Below are 14,823 nucleotides of genomic sequence, written 5' to 3'. Positions count from 1 at the left end.
AAGAATTTATTGAAAGAGTTTCCTTATTATTCTATCAATGCTGCACAATTATGTAAAAAAATAACACATGACAAAGTGTATGCTTATGTTTAATCTCCATACCCATCTGGTGTCCAGTGCCAAATGCTTTCAGCCACTTAACACAGTTGGTATCCTGTATACGTGACTTTATTGAAACATTTTTTGTTCTTTAGACGCTGTGTTAGTACATGTTAAAAAATTGTCTAACAACCCCAAACCTTTATACACGTACTGGGTGCGAGGACAGAGAGAATCTTCATTTGCTAATTAGATTGCTCCTTTTAAATACTGTGACTGAAATATTGAGTTAATCTGCTCAGTCATGTGAGCTCCACTTGTCTCTCTTGTTTTAAGGTTCGTTTTTGCACTGGGTTTCTCTCAGCAGCCAGAAGTCAAAGTAATTTAAACCTTTTCTCTTGGCTTACACACAGAGCTTGACGATCCGATCAGATGGCACGGTGCTGCTGAATGACATGGTCGTGCACTTGCCCCATGTGACAGGTGAGGAATGCGGCCATCTCTCCAAAGCGCATCTGATGTTAAAATAAAAGCTCTCGGAGCCTTTAAAGAATGGAAGGCACAGAGGCATTTCCTGAATGTTTGTGCTAGAATGAACCGGGATGCAGTGAAAAGAGCTTGAGAGGAAGGAGATTTGTGAAAATACAGGGAGGCATTTGTGATCTAATCGCCAGTTGCTGCCTCTGTGAACAGAAGTTAATCAGGAAGGATAGAAGGCCAGGAATGAACCCCAGGAGGTCTCGTTTCAGTTCTCAGCTTAGCACAGGTTTCCTGTATGATGTTGGGCAGATAGTTTATGCTTGCCTCACATGAATAGATAGAAATGAATGTCAGTGCCAGCATACATTCTGCATGGAACTAAGAATGTCGTATTTAAGTCATAGGGGGAATTTCGTCCTGTTTACTCTGGTGAGGAGAGAGAAAATGTTTTCTGATTTATAGCCACCACTTAAATGCCAACAAGAGGATTTTTTTTCTTCTTGGTTCCTTTTTTTCCCTTGACATACTCTCTTCAAGGCTGGTCATCTTAAGGACACAGGTGCTAGAACTAGGGAGCAGAAGGTGCTGCTTTAGCCCCTGACTTGAAGGGGTTCCCTTATATACAGGATTTACAGTTTGGTTCAGGGGCACTCAGCACTTCCACTATAAAAATTGTCCCAGCATCCCTGCTCAAGGACTGACCTTTGGTGTGTCTGTGATGGAGCTGACAAGGAAGAAAGCTTAATGGAGGCATCAGCTTACATTTGAGATAATTTGAACACTAATGAGGTAGTTACTTTATATTTGGGTTACACCGCACCCTTTGATGCAGTGCTTATGGTGCCTAGAGGAAGTCACCACTAGCCCGCTCCAATAGAATGACGTTTTATGGTGAGGCAGCCTCTCTGAGGGTTGTTGTGGGAGCATTGCAAACAGAGCAGAACAGAGGATCTTGAAGTAACCTCCCCAGAAATTTGGAAATGCTTGTGGATCATCAAGCCACAGAATCACCAGCTCCACAATCAGCACTTCTCCGTCCCTGCCACTCCTCCCAATAATTTTTTAGTTGTGTAGAACGAATCATAGAATCAGGATATTAGAACTGGAAGGAACCTCGAGAAGGGAGAGAAGACAGACAGACAGATATGGAAAGAGAAAGATCCAGATTAAAGTAATATGTGAAATGCGTAATATAATCTACAGGTTACATATTAAATAACCTCACCTTAGCACAAGACTCCTCCCAGGGAATATACAGAAGCACCACTGGGCCTGGCTTCTCCAGTTTATTTATTTTGTAGGACTGTTCTGTTGCTTTTCCGTTCATTCTTGATAATGTTAGATTGCCCATATATAACATTTCCCAGCTGTTCTGAGTGTTTTATAAACAGCTGACATACATACCGAGAGCTGGTTTAGCCTTCACCCATTTCAGTTCTTGAAGATAAACAGATGTAGGCCCCATGAGTGACAGCCACAGTCAGGTTCTCGAACATTTTCATTCTGTGACACTCTTCCATAGCGGGGCCACTCTTTCATTTAGCAGTTTGGGAAGAGCAGGGTGGTTAGAACCTCAGACACCTTGTTGTAGCTCCGGTTGAGATTCCCTGTTCTGGGGAATACAGGTGACTGGAGAATCCTCTGCTTAAAATAGATGAGCAGCTTCAAAAACACCTCTGCTTTTTTGTTCTTTGGTTATGACTTCAACTCCAGCACCAATTAAGTTCTGCATTTCTATATTAGAAGCAAGGAATGTTTAATAGGAAGTTCATTTGGGGGATTTTTTCCATGAGCTACTTCTTTTTAAGACTTACATTTGAGTAGTGCTTCCCTTCAATACAATAGGACATACTGGCCATTCTGGGGAAAGGCACTTAAAGGAAAACATGGGTAGAAATGTTTCTTGCAGTGCAATATGGGACACAATGGGGAGTTAGCATCTTTCCCTGAGCTATCCCACACTAGTCACTCTCAGATAAAAGGGTACTGAAATAGATGGACCATTGGTCTATGCTGGAATGGCAATGCCTCTCTCTATTTTAAGGGATAGCCAGGATCTTATGTTTAGTTGCTCCAGATATTTTGTGTTAGATTGAACTGGTCTTAAAAAAGAGAATACCCAGGGCATTCCAGTGGGAGGAACTCATGAGTCACCAACACTGGACCAACTGCACCAGCTGTCCCTTTCCTTGTACCCAGCATTCAGTGTGGGTACAATGAGGCACCAAGCTCTTAAGTAAATAGTCCAACCCATGGAGGAAGTCAGAAGACCAGGGAGCTCTTCAAATAGAAGTAGAAACATATGGTCATTAAGCAGGACACTTGGAAAGGATGACTAATTGTCATACGCTCATAGGCAGAGGTAACAATTTTTTCGGAAATCTTTGATGCCCCTTGAACTTATTAATACTTCAGCACTGTGAGCTGTCGTTCAGCAGAGCTGAAAAGACCTTTTGATTCCTGATGCCACACCACCATCCTAAATAGCTGGATTGTTGATATAGCATGGACGGGCACCATAGTTAAGTGGTCAACATTCTTCACTGCAAAATAAGAGAGTTCTGTATCACAGTTCCTGACTTATCTGCACCTCGTATGCCTTCTTGCTCTCTGGGAAGATCTCCCACTTATGTCTCAGGGGTCTAGTCTTCACCTTTCCTTGGGTGGGATCCCCTATATCCCTTTAGAAGAGCACTTAGGCTACGTCTACACTGTGGAGCTGTGTCGGGATACCGGAAGTATCCTGAAATAGCTATTCCATGTCTTTTGAGCCCATTATTTCGAAATATAGCAGGCTTGCTATTCCAATGTCCCTATAAATCTTGTTCCACAAGGCTTAAGGGACTTTTTGGAATAGTGCTTTATTTCGAAATAACCTGGAAATAAGCTGCACAAATTGCATAGAGCAAATTGTGTAGCTTATTTCGAGATAAGTGTGCAGTATAGACACACCCTTAGACTGCGGACACCTTTGCAGATCTGACTTCAGTCCAGCATCTGCTGTTCTCTGAGTAGCAGTAATGCTAGGGTCAGCAGTGATCAGCCAGCCCTTGTAAAGCCAAGACCTATTTATTCAAAACAAATGCAATTCTGAAAAAAAACTTTTTAAAGCTCCGAACAGTTTAAACGTGTGTCTGGCTTACCAGACAGTCCCCTGTCCTCCCCATGGAATCTCTGGTCAGTTTAAAAGTACTTTGGGTCCTCTCAGAAAGCCTGTCTCTGGTCACATACTCATGAGAGTTCTTGGATCAGATGTAAGAGCATCTCTCCCAGGCCCACACTGCCACTTTGTACAGGTTTCAAGTCCTTTGCCCGTTAAGACTTTTTGAACTAGATCAAATCAGCAGATGCTATTCACCAAAGAGGGGGAAACTTTACAAGACTTGTTACCTGCATTGTTCAGTGTTGGGGATTTGCAGTAATTACCATCCAAATGCCTTTAGTTCCTGCGGGAAGCATCCTTTAGCTTAACCACTTAGCCAGGAATAGAATCATTAACTAGCACATAATAATACATGTAACATTTATAAAACAGTCTGTGAATAGTCCGTGTTTTCATAGAACTGGATCTGTCAGCATCTGATTTTTGGTCCATTGCCTATTGCAATTTTTAGGACAGATGGTGACTCGGGCCGCTCCTATAATGTGTTGCTTTCAACACTACAGTTTTTTTGTCTGTGGCATTTTTGGTCTATAACAGAAAGGTTATAAAAAAAAAACAAATTAAAAATCAAGGAAACATGACTTTCTTTTATTTTTTTTCCCAGCAAGCTTCTCAGTTTTCCAGCCATCTTCCTACCACATCATTGTGCAGACCCACTTTGGTCTCAAGCTACAAATCCAGCTGGTTCCAATCATGCAGCTGTTTGTGATTGTGGACCAAAATGTCCAAGGACAACTGCAAGGTAAGTGTCCAATTATGTCTGGTTCTAAAGGAGAAATGACACAACCCAAAATAATTACAACTGAAGTGCTGTGTGCTCTTATAGCAAGAAATTACTCACCAATTGATTCTTCCATCATAATGAAGGTACTAAGGGAACAGTATGCTGGTAAAATACTAATGTAGATTTAACTAATGAATGCTTTTTCATATATATGACTCTCTATAAAGCCATTAGCTCTAGAGATAGAAAAGCTTAGCTAGTTGAATATAGGAAGAATAAGAGCAGAACCCATCCAACATTTCATGAGAGAATAATTTAACAGTTCACATATTTTACAGATGAATTATTTGATATTATAGATTAAATAAACCCATCATACCCATGTTAATACAGGATTAATCTTTGGAATATATATTTCCCACTACATTGTTCAATCTAATGTTAAATTACTATCCTAGCCAGGCTAGGGAAACTAGTTCATACAAGATCACAAATACAATAATTGGGAGAATCTTCTGAAACTCTGAACCCCAACTGAAGACCATCTGCCCCAGAATTGGATTTTTAGAGGGAGACCCCCAAATGCTTACATGCATGATTGCAGTTTTAATACCGGATGGAGTAGCTCTCTGCCAGAAGTTGTCAATGCATGTTGTGTAGGAAATCAATCATTTCCCTTTTTATTGCTCTTTCAGAAGAAGAATGAATAATAATTTTTAAAACTGAATTTTTTCTCAATAGGTCTCTGTGGGAATTTCAATGGCATGGCAGGGGATGATTTTAAGACACCTGGAGGACTGGTAGAAGCAACAGGATCTGCCTTTGCTAACACTTGGAAAGCACAATCCACCTGTAGAGACCAAGTGGATAGGTTGGAAGACCCTTGTGCTCTCAGCGTTGAAAACGGTAAGAATACAAAATTTTCATAGGGCCTCTTTCCTTCAGGATCTGTATCTTATATACAGTAAAATAGCAGTCTCGAAGTGATGATAACCTTTGTTTAGAAGGTTGACAAGTTAATTAATGTGTGCATGTCAGAAGTACTGTGGGATTGCCCACACTAGGCAACAGGTGTTTCTCCTTGGAGTCTCTGACTGTCCTGTCCTTCAGGCACCTAGCTAGGCTGTGGGAGCCTCTGTCTGGTTCAGATGGTGATAAAATAAAGGAGGTATTTCACAGTGCTGTTATTCATTTATGGGAACCTGGAGAACTTACTTGGTAAAGAAGCAGACTTTTCATTTGATGGTCCAAGATTAAATTCCCTGCACAGGCATCAGGTTTTAAGAAGGTGAAGATAAGTAAATTCACACTGGAACTAGAGTAATGAACCACTGGAACATTTGACCAAGGCTCATCGCTAACAACTTTAAAAATAATATTGGATGCTTTTCTAAAAGATCTGCCCTAAGAATTATTCTGTGTACTCTCTATGGCCTGTGCTATACAGGAAACTAGATCATCACAGTGGCTCCTTCTGACCTTTGAATCTCTGACTATAAAACAGACCAAAAATTAAGAGAGAAATTGTAGTGGCAACCCTATGTTGAAAAACACTGAAGAAAGGTAATTAATACTGAAAATTGCAATATATCTCTGGACTAGAGGTCCACCTTCTTTAGAATTATTGTTTCTTTTTATGTTTGGTTGGAGTTGTGATCCTGTGATTGTGAATTCTCAAACAGTCGGAGGCCAGAGGAAGATTGATAGGATATGTGTGTTTGACCAAGAGGTATTTGAATCAGATACTGAGGGCCAAATTTATAGTGATTCTGTGTGATCTGTCCACAACCCCAAAATGTAGAGTTTTTGTTGTTCATCATTTCATTGTTTTTTGTTGCTTAGGTTATATTATGTTGCATGCTGAAAGGTGAAACTCTGATACCACAAGGTATGAATCTAGGAAAATAATTATTTTTTCTTTTGTTACAGAAAACTATGCTGAGTTTTGGTGTTCTCAACTGAAAAATTCAGAATCTCTTTTTGCCAGATGTCACACAGTCATCGATCCCGCGGAATATTACAAGGTGTGAATTTTGTACTATACAGTCAGCTTTTGGCGCTAGTCTAATATGTGTTTTACCATATACATATTTTCAAGGGATTATTGTAACTTGGTCATAAAAATGGTTCATATTTTGTTATGACTACCTGTTCAATTGGTTCATATGCCTTGATCTCCTACAATAGGCCTTCTCTTAGAATGCTGATTTAGAGGAGAGAATCATTGTGCTTTTCTGAGAGGGTGGGGCTAGTGAGTAGTGAAAGAACACTATAGATTCTCATTTTCATATGAGAATTCAAAAGATAATGGGATATTGAATCATGATGGTCAAATGTGAACCAGCTCGTAAACATTCTTGCTTAATCATCTACTTTGTGGCTTAATAAGCACTAAATTGAATTTACTTGATCAGGAGGCAAACAACAACCCATTTATGTGTCTTATTATTCCTGGTCAGTATACCAGTGTTCAGTGCTGAGTTAAGACATGCTGAGGCCTTAAACTATGCCAACTGTAAGAGGCCCCATACCATTACAAAAAAAAAAGGGTTTTTTTTTTATAGTTCCTTCATAATCTGAGCTCCTAAAATGTACCTTATTTAGCTTGTGTGCAGATCTGGCACTGCCTGTGTTTTCAGTTCTTTTGTGTTTTCAGTTCTGTAGAGGAGGGATAAACAAGCAATCTGGAGAGAAAGGAAGTGCCCCCTAATCTTTGCTCATGTCCATAATTCAGTGTGAGCTGAACCTTTGTGGAGATCCTCACCCATGCAGATATTTCTTCCTTTTGTTATTTTTAATTTCTGTGGGCTTATACCATTCTGTGTTGTGACAGATGAGGAATTATACATTTCAAAGTCCCCAAAAAGCCTGCTGTTAGGAAAAGAGGGCTAAAGTTTAGTGATTTAAAGGTTGGGCTATTCAGATAAAGTTTGGTGAACTATCTATGTTTTCATGCTTAATCAAGTGCCTTCTGAGCTTGTTTGGGGTTTGTCCATCACTAATGGACAGCTCTCTGCTCAGCTAGTATGCTCTCTGATCTCTGCAGGCTTATTAACCATTTGCTTCTTGTTTGTCTCAGAGGTGTAAATACGACACCTGCAGCTGCTCGAACAGTGAGGAATGCTTGTGTGCGGCCCTCTCCTCTTACGTAAGGGCCTGTGCCTTCAAAGGGATCATGCTGGGAGGTTGGAGACAAAATGTCTGCAGTAAGTAATGACGCTGTCATCCCCTTGAAATCAGTCAAAGGAAAGGACAGAGTGCACCTCAGTACAGTTCCATTAACCTCGGTGTTAAGAGAAAGGGACATGGAGTTGCACAATACAATTTAAGGAGACACTGTCAAGGATTTTGAATAGTGAATCCTGTGTTCTTTAACTGCCCGTTGTTTATAGGACAACTTCACAAACTGCAACATAATTATGCTCCCTTTTCTCATCTCTACTATTTTACCAATGCTGATATATCTTCTCTTTCCCCAAAGTAATCAAAACCATCATGGCTCATCCATTGTATTTATTTTTACGGCCATGTACCAGCATTAGGTATGGGATCATCACCAGCAGTGAAGTAACACTAGAAATGGGGCTTTGTCAAATTGTTAAATTGTGCTTCTACTGGAGGACTATAGAGCTAAGAAGCAACATAGAAAAAATGTAGTAATAATAGTGTCTATTATTAGAAAGCGAATTCCAACAGTGAAAGATTCAGTTAACTAAAGGGGAAAGAAAAAAAAGAAACAATACTAGATATTTATTTTGAGGGTCTTACCATTCCTTCCTCTATATACTCTTCTGTATAATAATAGAAATGATGCATGTTCTTTAAAGGGAAATTATACCTATACGAATGGGAATAATATTACCTCATAGATGGCAGTTTAAAAGGTAGTACAAAGTTAAGCCAACACTGTTTATTAATTATAATAGTTTATGTTAGAATACAATGAGAGGGAATCCCTTCATTTTTACTATTCCATACTATCTGGACAGAGTGATCAGAAAGCTTTACATTCTATAATGCCAGGTCAGGTGGTTTTTATGTGCCAGTATAGCGACCATTGTTTCCTTCCCTCCAGACAAAGAAGTGTCCTCTTGCCCATCCTCTCAAGTCTTCCTTTACAATTTGACCACATGTCAACATACCTGTCGCTCCCTTGCTGATGGCCAAAATCAGTGCGTGAAGGGCTTCATTCCAGTGGATGGCTGTGGCTGCCCTGGTAACACCTATATGGATGAGAAGGGTAAATGTGTGCTTATCTCCCAGTGTTCATGCTACCACAAAGGAACATACCTGGAACCTGGAGATGTTATCTTTAAACAAGAAGAACGCTGGTAGGTTATTTTATGTTATTTGCAGATTATGAAGATGAAAGCTCCCACTTTTTAACTCGCATATTAAATATACCATACACTGATATCAGGGTGCTATAATGTAGATAAAAGGTATATATTACCCATCACCGCCCTAGCGGAACAAAATGTCATTCTACTGTAAGTTAACTTATTAATATGTACAATGTATATAATGGTCTCCGATGGTAACTGTGGACTTGATTATGCATCATTAAAGTCAATGGAAATTTTGTAAGGCAATGGGGAAAGGAAGGTTTTTCAAAGAAACAGGTTTTTCATAGAAACAGATAATTCCACCACATTTTGCATTGTAACTGTTACTAATTAAAAAAAACCCAACAACAAGGAACCCATGGCATCTTAAAGACCAACAATTTTATTATGGCATAAGCTGTTGTGAGTTGAAACTGACTTTGGGTGTGTCGAGACTACAGAGTTTTGTCGACAAAAGTGGACATAACGTCGACAGAACTCAGCAGTTTTGCAAGATAATTTGTGGCTATTCTTTGAAAATCATGAATTTGCCATCTATTTATAAAGTAAATTCCAAAAGTCCTGCCAAACTCTCCTTCAAGCTCACTGTGAAATCCCTTTGGAAATCGTGTGGGACTTTCTTTTGAAGGTGCACATTCCACAAAGATCACTACTAAGTACAGGAAAACTCCAATTGTCAGGTATCCAGTGATGCAGCACTCCCGATAGTCTGGAACCAACTGGAACCAGGAAGTGTTCTGGCCAGCCAGAAAACTGGAGTTGCTGTGAGCCCCATGCGCGCTCACGGGCTGGGAAAGGGAAGGGGAGGAGAGGGAAAGGGGATTATACCCCTGTGACAGGTCTGCCGGGACCTGCACTGTGTCTGGCCGGAGGGGAGGGGGGAAAGGAATGGCACGGCGAGAGGTGAACCCTCTGCCATTTTGCAGGGAGGCGGGGGATGCCCCGTTCAGCTGTTGGCCTGCAAGCAGTGGCGGTGGTCTTGGGGAAGCAGCAGAGCAGAGCAGCTGGGGTGCTGCTGGGTTGGTCCCGCAGTGCCGCCCCTCACCCCCCGGCTTCTGGATGCACGCTCCCTGGACGCCTCACCCCCTCTCCTCTGCTGCTGCTTCCAGGCCAGTGGCTGGGTTTCCCCAGATCGCCTGTTGCTGGTGGCTGCGTGGGGCTTCCCCCACCTCCTTGCAAAACGGCGGAGGGTTCGTCCCTTGCTGTGCCATTCCCCGCCAATCCCCTCCCTCCCCCTCCCACTGGATGCAGTGCAGGTCCTGGCAAACCCATCACAGCCCCCCACCAGAGTACTTCCCGATAGTCCAGCATATCCGATAATCCGGCACCACCTGGGTCCCAAAGGTGCTTGATTATCGGAAGTCTACTGTATTATTGCACTAATAGATCAACTGGGTTTATTATTACTTTGACTCCTAAGAATGTAGCATGGCAAAAGAGAATTTTTGACAGTCCAAAGGAATAATTTGTTAGTTATGCCTCTTCAAATTGTTCTTAGATGTTTATGAACTGAACACGTCAGGCTTACATTCTATCTTCTCACTCTTTGTAGTGTTTGCCGAAATGCAGTTCTCCATTGCACTCAAGTGAAGATAACAGGGGAAAGTAAGTGAAATGCTTTAGAGAGAAACAGCTCAATTCCACATTTGAATTCTCCACTTGTTCATTTTTCCTTTCTGTAAAACAGCCATTTTCACTTTGCTTTTAGCAGAGGGTTTTCCTTGGGTTAGAAAGTATATTTTCATTTATTTTTAAGGGGTGCACCCTGCAGTTTCTCTCTCAGTACTTAATAACTTCCCATTTCTTTTCTGATCCCTTGAGCTACCAAGTTTACCCATCTAACACGGTATCTTTGTTTTACAGAGTGTCTGTCTCCCAAGACTCACTTAGATTGCAGCAATGTCAACTCTAGGTCTTCTCCAGTCCTTCCTCAGCTAAGCTGCCATTCTCTGGGTGCTGGTTATGTAAGTTTTAATTTTACCTCACTATGACATGTGTCCTCATTTCCCATAATCCCTAAGGGCATGTCTACATTACAGAGTGTTATGTCGTGGGGAGTTTCACAGCATAGGAAGAAATCAGTGGAAAGGCAGAGAGCGGAGTAGGTGCAAGGGTCCATTTTATTGCATAGCACAGAACTCACTAGAACAAGCCCAGACTAGCTGGGCTGACCCCAGTGACCTACTCAGTTACCATAACAACAAGATCTATATCTACATCCCAATATACAACACAAAGTTATTTCAAAATAATTCCCGTTATTTTGAAATAGCAAAGTGAGCATCAACTCAGCAAGTTTGTTATTTTGAAATTATTTTGAAGTAACAGGGTTATTATTTTGAAATAATAACCCCTGAATTTACGAGGAATAACACCTATTTTGAAATTGCTATTTTGAAATAGCATTAGTGTGGATGGTCAGCTGCTGTTATTTCAAAATAACTACTCCCCCAAATCATTCAAAGTAATTAATTCCGAGTGTTTCCTGGGGCATAGTAGCATGTCTACATTAACGGAGCTTGTCTCAGACTAATTTCAAGGCTTCCATGCAGTGTGGATGCGCTATTTCAAAATAGTTATTTTGGGAGTTATTATTTCAAAGTTACTTATTTTGAAATAATGTTATAATGTAGGTGTAGTCTAAATGAAGCAGTGAAAACCTGATCAACATTGTCTTTTAGTCTTTTCTCTCTTCTTTTCCTCTCATTTTTGTCCTTTCTTTTCTTTTATCATTTTTGTTCTCATCATGTTCTTTTCTAATTCTCTTTCACTATTTTTGACATTTTTTCTTCTTCTTTTCACTGACTTACCTTCTCTTTTCTCAGTAGAGAGATTGCTAATTAGATGAATAGGCATTTTGTTTACAATACACTCTGGTAGTTTTCTGTGTAGAACAAAAGTAAGCTAGTCTGAAGTTAATGTCTGTAAAATATGAAGAAAATTCTGTGGGAACTCAGATACTAGAGAGATGAGAAATAAATAAAAATGGCTGAGTAATAATCCAGAGAAAGAAGCTTGTGGGATAAATGTTTATAGAAAATTAATGTTTTCTTAAAAAATAATATCATTTATTACCTTATTTTTCTTAGCTCCCAACAGAGTGCATTTCAGGGTGTATATGTCCTTATGGACTGTTTGATGATGGCAGAGGGGGCTGTGTAAGGGAGAATGAATGTCCATGTTTTCATAACGGCGACTTTTATTCTCCGGGATACACTACAACAGTGGGCTGCAACAATTGGTAAGGTTCTATATTGTTCTCCTTTTTCCTTTTGGTGTCTCTTACTTGTAGTGACTGAATGGTAATGAAATGGTTTAAATACCACAGTCATGAGCAGGAGATGAGTATACAAGCTCTAATTCTCAGGTCCTCCTGGCTTCTTTGTTATCTGGGCTGACTCCCTTTGTGTGAATTTAGGGAATATTACAAACATTAAAGTAATTATTTCTGTTTATATCAGGCAATGCTGACAAGTTTTTAAGGTGGTAACAGCCATGCTATACATTCATCAGTGGGCCAATTCTGTGTGGAGGCTGTTGACAAAATGTTGATTTATAATATAATATCCTGTTACAGAAATCTGCATATTATTCATGGGATGTATTTCACGTAGTATCAGCCTGCTATGTGGTTTATCCTGTGGCATTAAGGCATGACTCTTCAGATTTCATCCAACTATTTTATCCATTCCCTAGTACCTGCTATAAAGGAAAATGGAATTGTACCATAAATGAGTGCTATGGGACTTGTATTATATATGGAAGTGGTCATTATGTCACCTTTGATGGAAAACACTACAATTTTGATGGACACTGTGAATATGTGGCTGCCCAGGTAATTTCAAGTTCTGCAAAAAACCTAGCTATCAGTTTGGTTCTTGGACCACCTCTCTTAGCCCCTTTTTTTTCTTGAAGATCACTGTTCCTATGGCAACTTCAGCATTTGCCAATTAATTTCCATATTTGCAACAAATCCCAGATGTCCAAGGAAATTAATGGCATTGAGTGAACATTCCTTTTGCTGATGTATGTGCAGATTACAGGCCATCCTTGATATAAGTCCAAGATATGTTGTCAAAAACTTGGACTTATAGTGAAACAACTTAAAGCAGGGAATTTTTTTCTTGAGGCTGACTTCCATTTGCACAAATTCAGAGTGGAGACTGGGAGGACTAATAACACGTCAGTTCTTAGAAGCGTCAGTGACTTTAGTGCAGAACAGCCATGTACTGGGGTCACAGTGGGGATGTCCTGAATATACATCTTGGCTAACTTGACAATGAAAGTTGTCAGATCATCAACGCTACTCCAAAACTACTGGCTAAATCTGAAATTGGAAAACGAAGATTGTTTGGGAAACGAGCTATTGTTTAATTCAATCGTCTCATTTCTTTCCCAGAATTTGGTAAACATTAAATGTTGTGTGTGTGTACTGGAATTTGAAGATGAAATTTAAATTATTTTAGACCGAAAGCAAAATAAATAATACAGTTCCTTTCATTCACTTAAGATTCTTTATTCCATTCTCAACAGGATTATTGTGGTGAGGACCCCAGTGGCACATTTAGTATCATCACAGTTAATGTTCCATGTGGAACCACAGGAGTCACCTGCTCAAAGGCTATTAAAGTATTTCTCAAGGTGAGTGGTGGTTCTGGATGGGATCAGCCCTAGAATGCAGCTAATGAAAACTGACCTTTGTTTGTAGCCATGTTCCTTGAAACTCAACGTTGGCATGGTTCCATTACAGTGATTTCCACTTCTTAAAGGTTTAGGTAGTGGTTTGGCAATGTTAGCCTTGTAATGAAGTCCATCAGCAGCACCATTCCAATAGCTTGCCTCACTCTAAAGCTAATGTTATTATATCCCTTCTCTTTCTGTCCTTCAGGGAATTGAATTGAAGCTGGAGGACAAGCGCTATGTAGAAATTCATCGAGATGCTGGCGAACATGTACGTTATTGGAATCGGACAGTGGGGCTTTATCTTGTTATTGAAACCAGCAGTGGTGTGATGCTCATCTGGGATAAGAAGACTACTATTTTTGTAAAGTTGACCCCTAATTACAAGGTGAGCAACTTCAGGCTTTTTTTTCCCCTAAAATATTATGAATCTGTTGATGGGATTATAAATAGTTGAGTACACATAAATGTACAGATTATGCTTGATTATTACTCTTCATCATTTCCCTATATCTTGTTTATGCTGATGATTCATCAATGTCTCTCATTATTCATGAAGATGGTGCCATTGTATGTTCTTCTTATTGCATAATCCAGTGCAACAATACCAAGGAATGTATTACACACTATGCAATGTGGAAGAGCTGTCCTCTGTGATTTTCCAATACTTGTAAATCTTAGTGCTCTAATGCAAAGCCTGCTGAAGTTCATAAAATATTCTTGTTGTCTTTAGGGGTTGTAGGATCAGGCCAAAGAGAATGAACTCTTGGGACACCCAACATCATTTTCTCTTCCCTTATAGAACAAAACTTTGCTCTATTGTTGTTAAGTTAAAAACCTATTTTCCAGACAGTTTGTAACTATATTGTGTCTTAGATTACTAAGGTTGATCCCTCAAGTAGCAGTAGGGGTTAACTGGTATTTGGAGGCATTTCACTTTTAAATCACTATTTATTCATTGTATGTTGTACTATAGTGTATTTGTGAATATTTCATATATGTATGACCCTTGAAACCAAAGAAATGGTTACAGATTGTAATTCCCCAATAAAAGACAGAACGAAAATTCACAAGATTTGCCATAGGCTAACCCAGCCCTCCCATAATAATGCAACATATTTTACCTTGGGGAAATGGAGTTGTGGCTCAAGAAGTGCTAAGTGGGGTACCATCTCACAGCCTCTGTATAAGGGGCTGCATGGAAGGAAACTAAAAATTCTTTCTTGACAAAATGCTTCCAGCTCTCACATCTTCCCTTATAAGATATTTAACTTGTTTAGTAAGTGGCTCAGGCAGCCTTTAAACTTTGCTGGCAACCTTGAAGTAGCTTGAGTAGGGTTAAAAAATGAAGGGAGGAGCAAAAATGAGGTAAAAGATTTTTCATTTTTAAT

General features: G+C 39.9%; 1 protein-coding gene across 1 annotated transcript in view; it reads left to right on the top strand.

The window, feature by feature from the left end:
- LOC102456400 (mucin-2) overlaps positions 1-14,823 on the top strand; it is a 71,725-nt gene that overhangs the window by 14,562 nt on the left and 42,340 nt on the right. Inside the window, exons 11-22 of the mRNA XM_075928793.1 lie at positions 453-522; positions 4,287-4,424; positions 5,148-5,312; positions 6,336-6,430; positions 7,486-7,612; positions 8,482-8,737; positions 10,305-10,357; positions 10,616-10,716; positions 11,842-11,993; positions 12,449-12,587; positions 13,286-13,393; positions 13,641-13,820. Coding sequence (XP_075784908.1) covers positions 453-522; positions 4,287-4,424; positions 5,148-5,312; positions 6,336-6,430; positions 7,486-7,612; positions 8,482-8,737; positions 10,305-10,357; positions 10,616-10,716; positions 11,842-11,993; positions 12,449-12,587; positions 13,286-13,393; positions 13,641-13,820 — 1,584 coding nt within the window. The remainder of the gene's footprint in view (positions 1-452; positions 523-4,286; positions 4,425-5,147; positions 5,313-6,335; positions 6,431-7,485; positions 7,613-8,481; positions 8,738-10,304; positions 10,358-10,615; positions 10,717-11,841; positions 11,994-12,448; positions 12,588-13,285; positions 13,394-13,640; positions 13,821-14,823) is intronic.

The sequence above is a fragment of the Pelodiscus sinensis genome, chromosome 4 (assembly GCF_049634645.1).
Source record: "Pelodiscus sinensis isolate JC-2024 chromosome 4, ASM4963464v1, whole genome shotgun sequence".
Lineage (NCBI taxonomy): Eukaryota > Metazoa > Chordata > Testudines > Trionychidae > Pelodiscus > Pelodiscus sinensis.
This window is presented reverse-complemented; position numbering and strand designations above follow the sequence as displayed.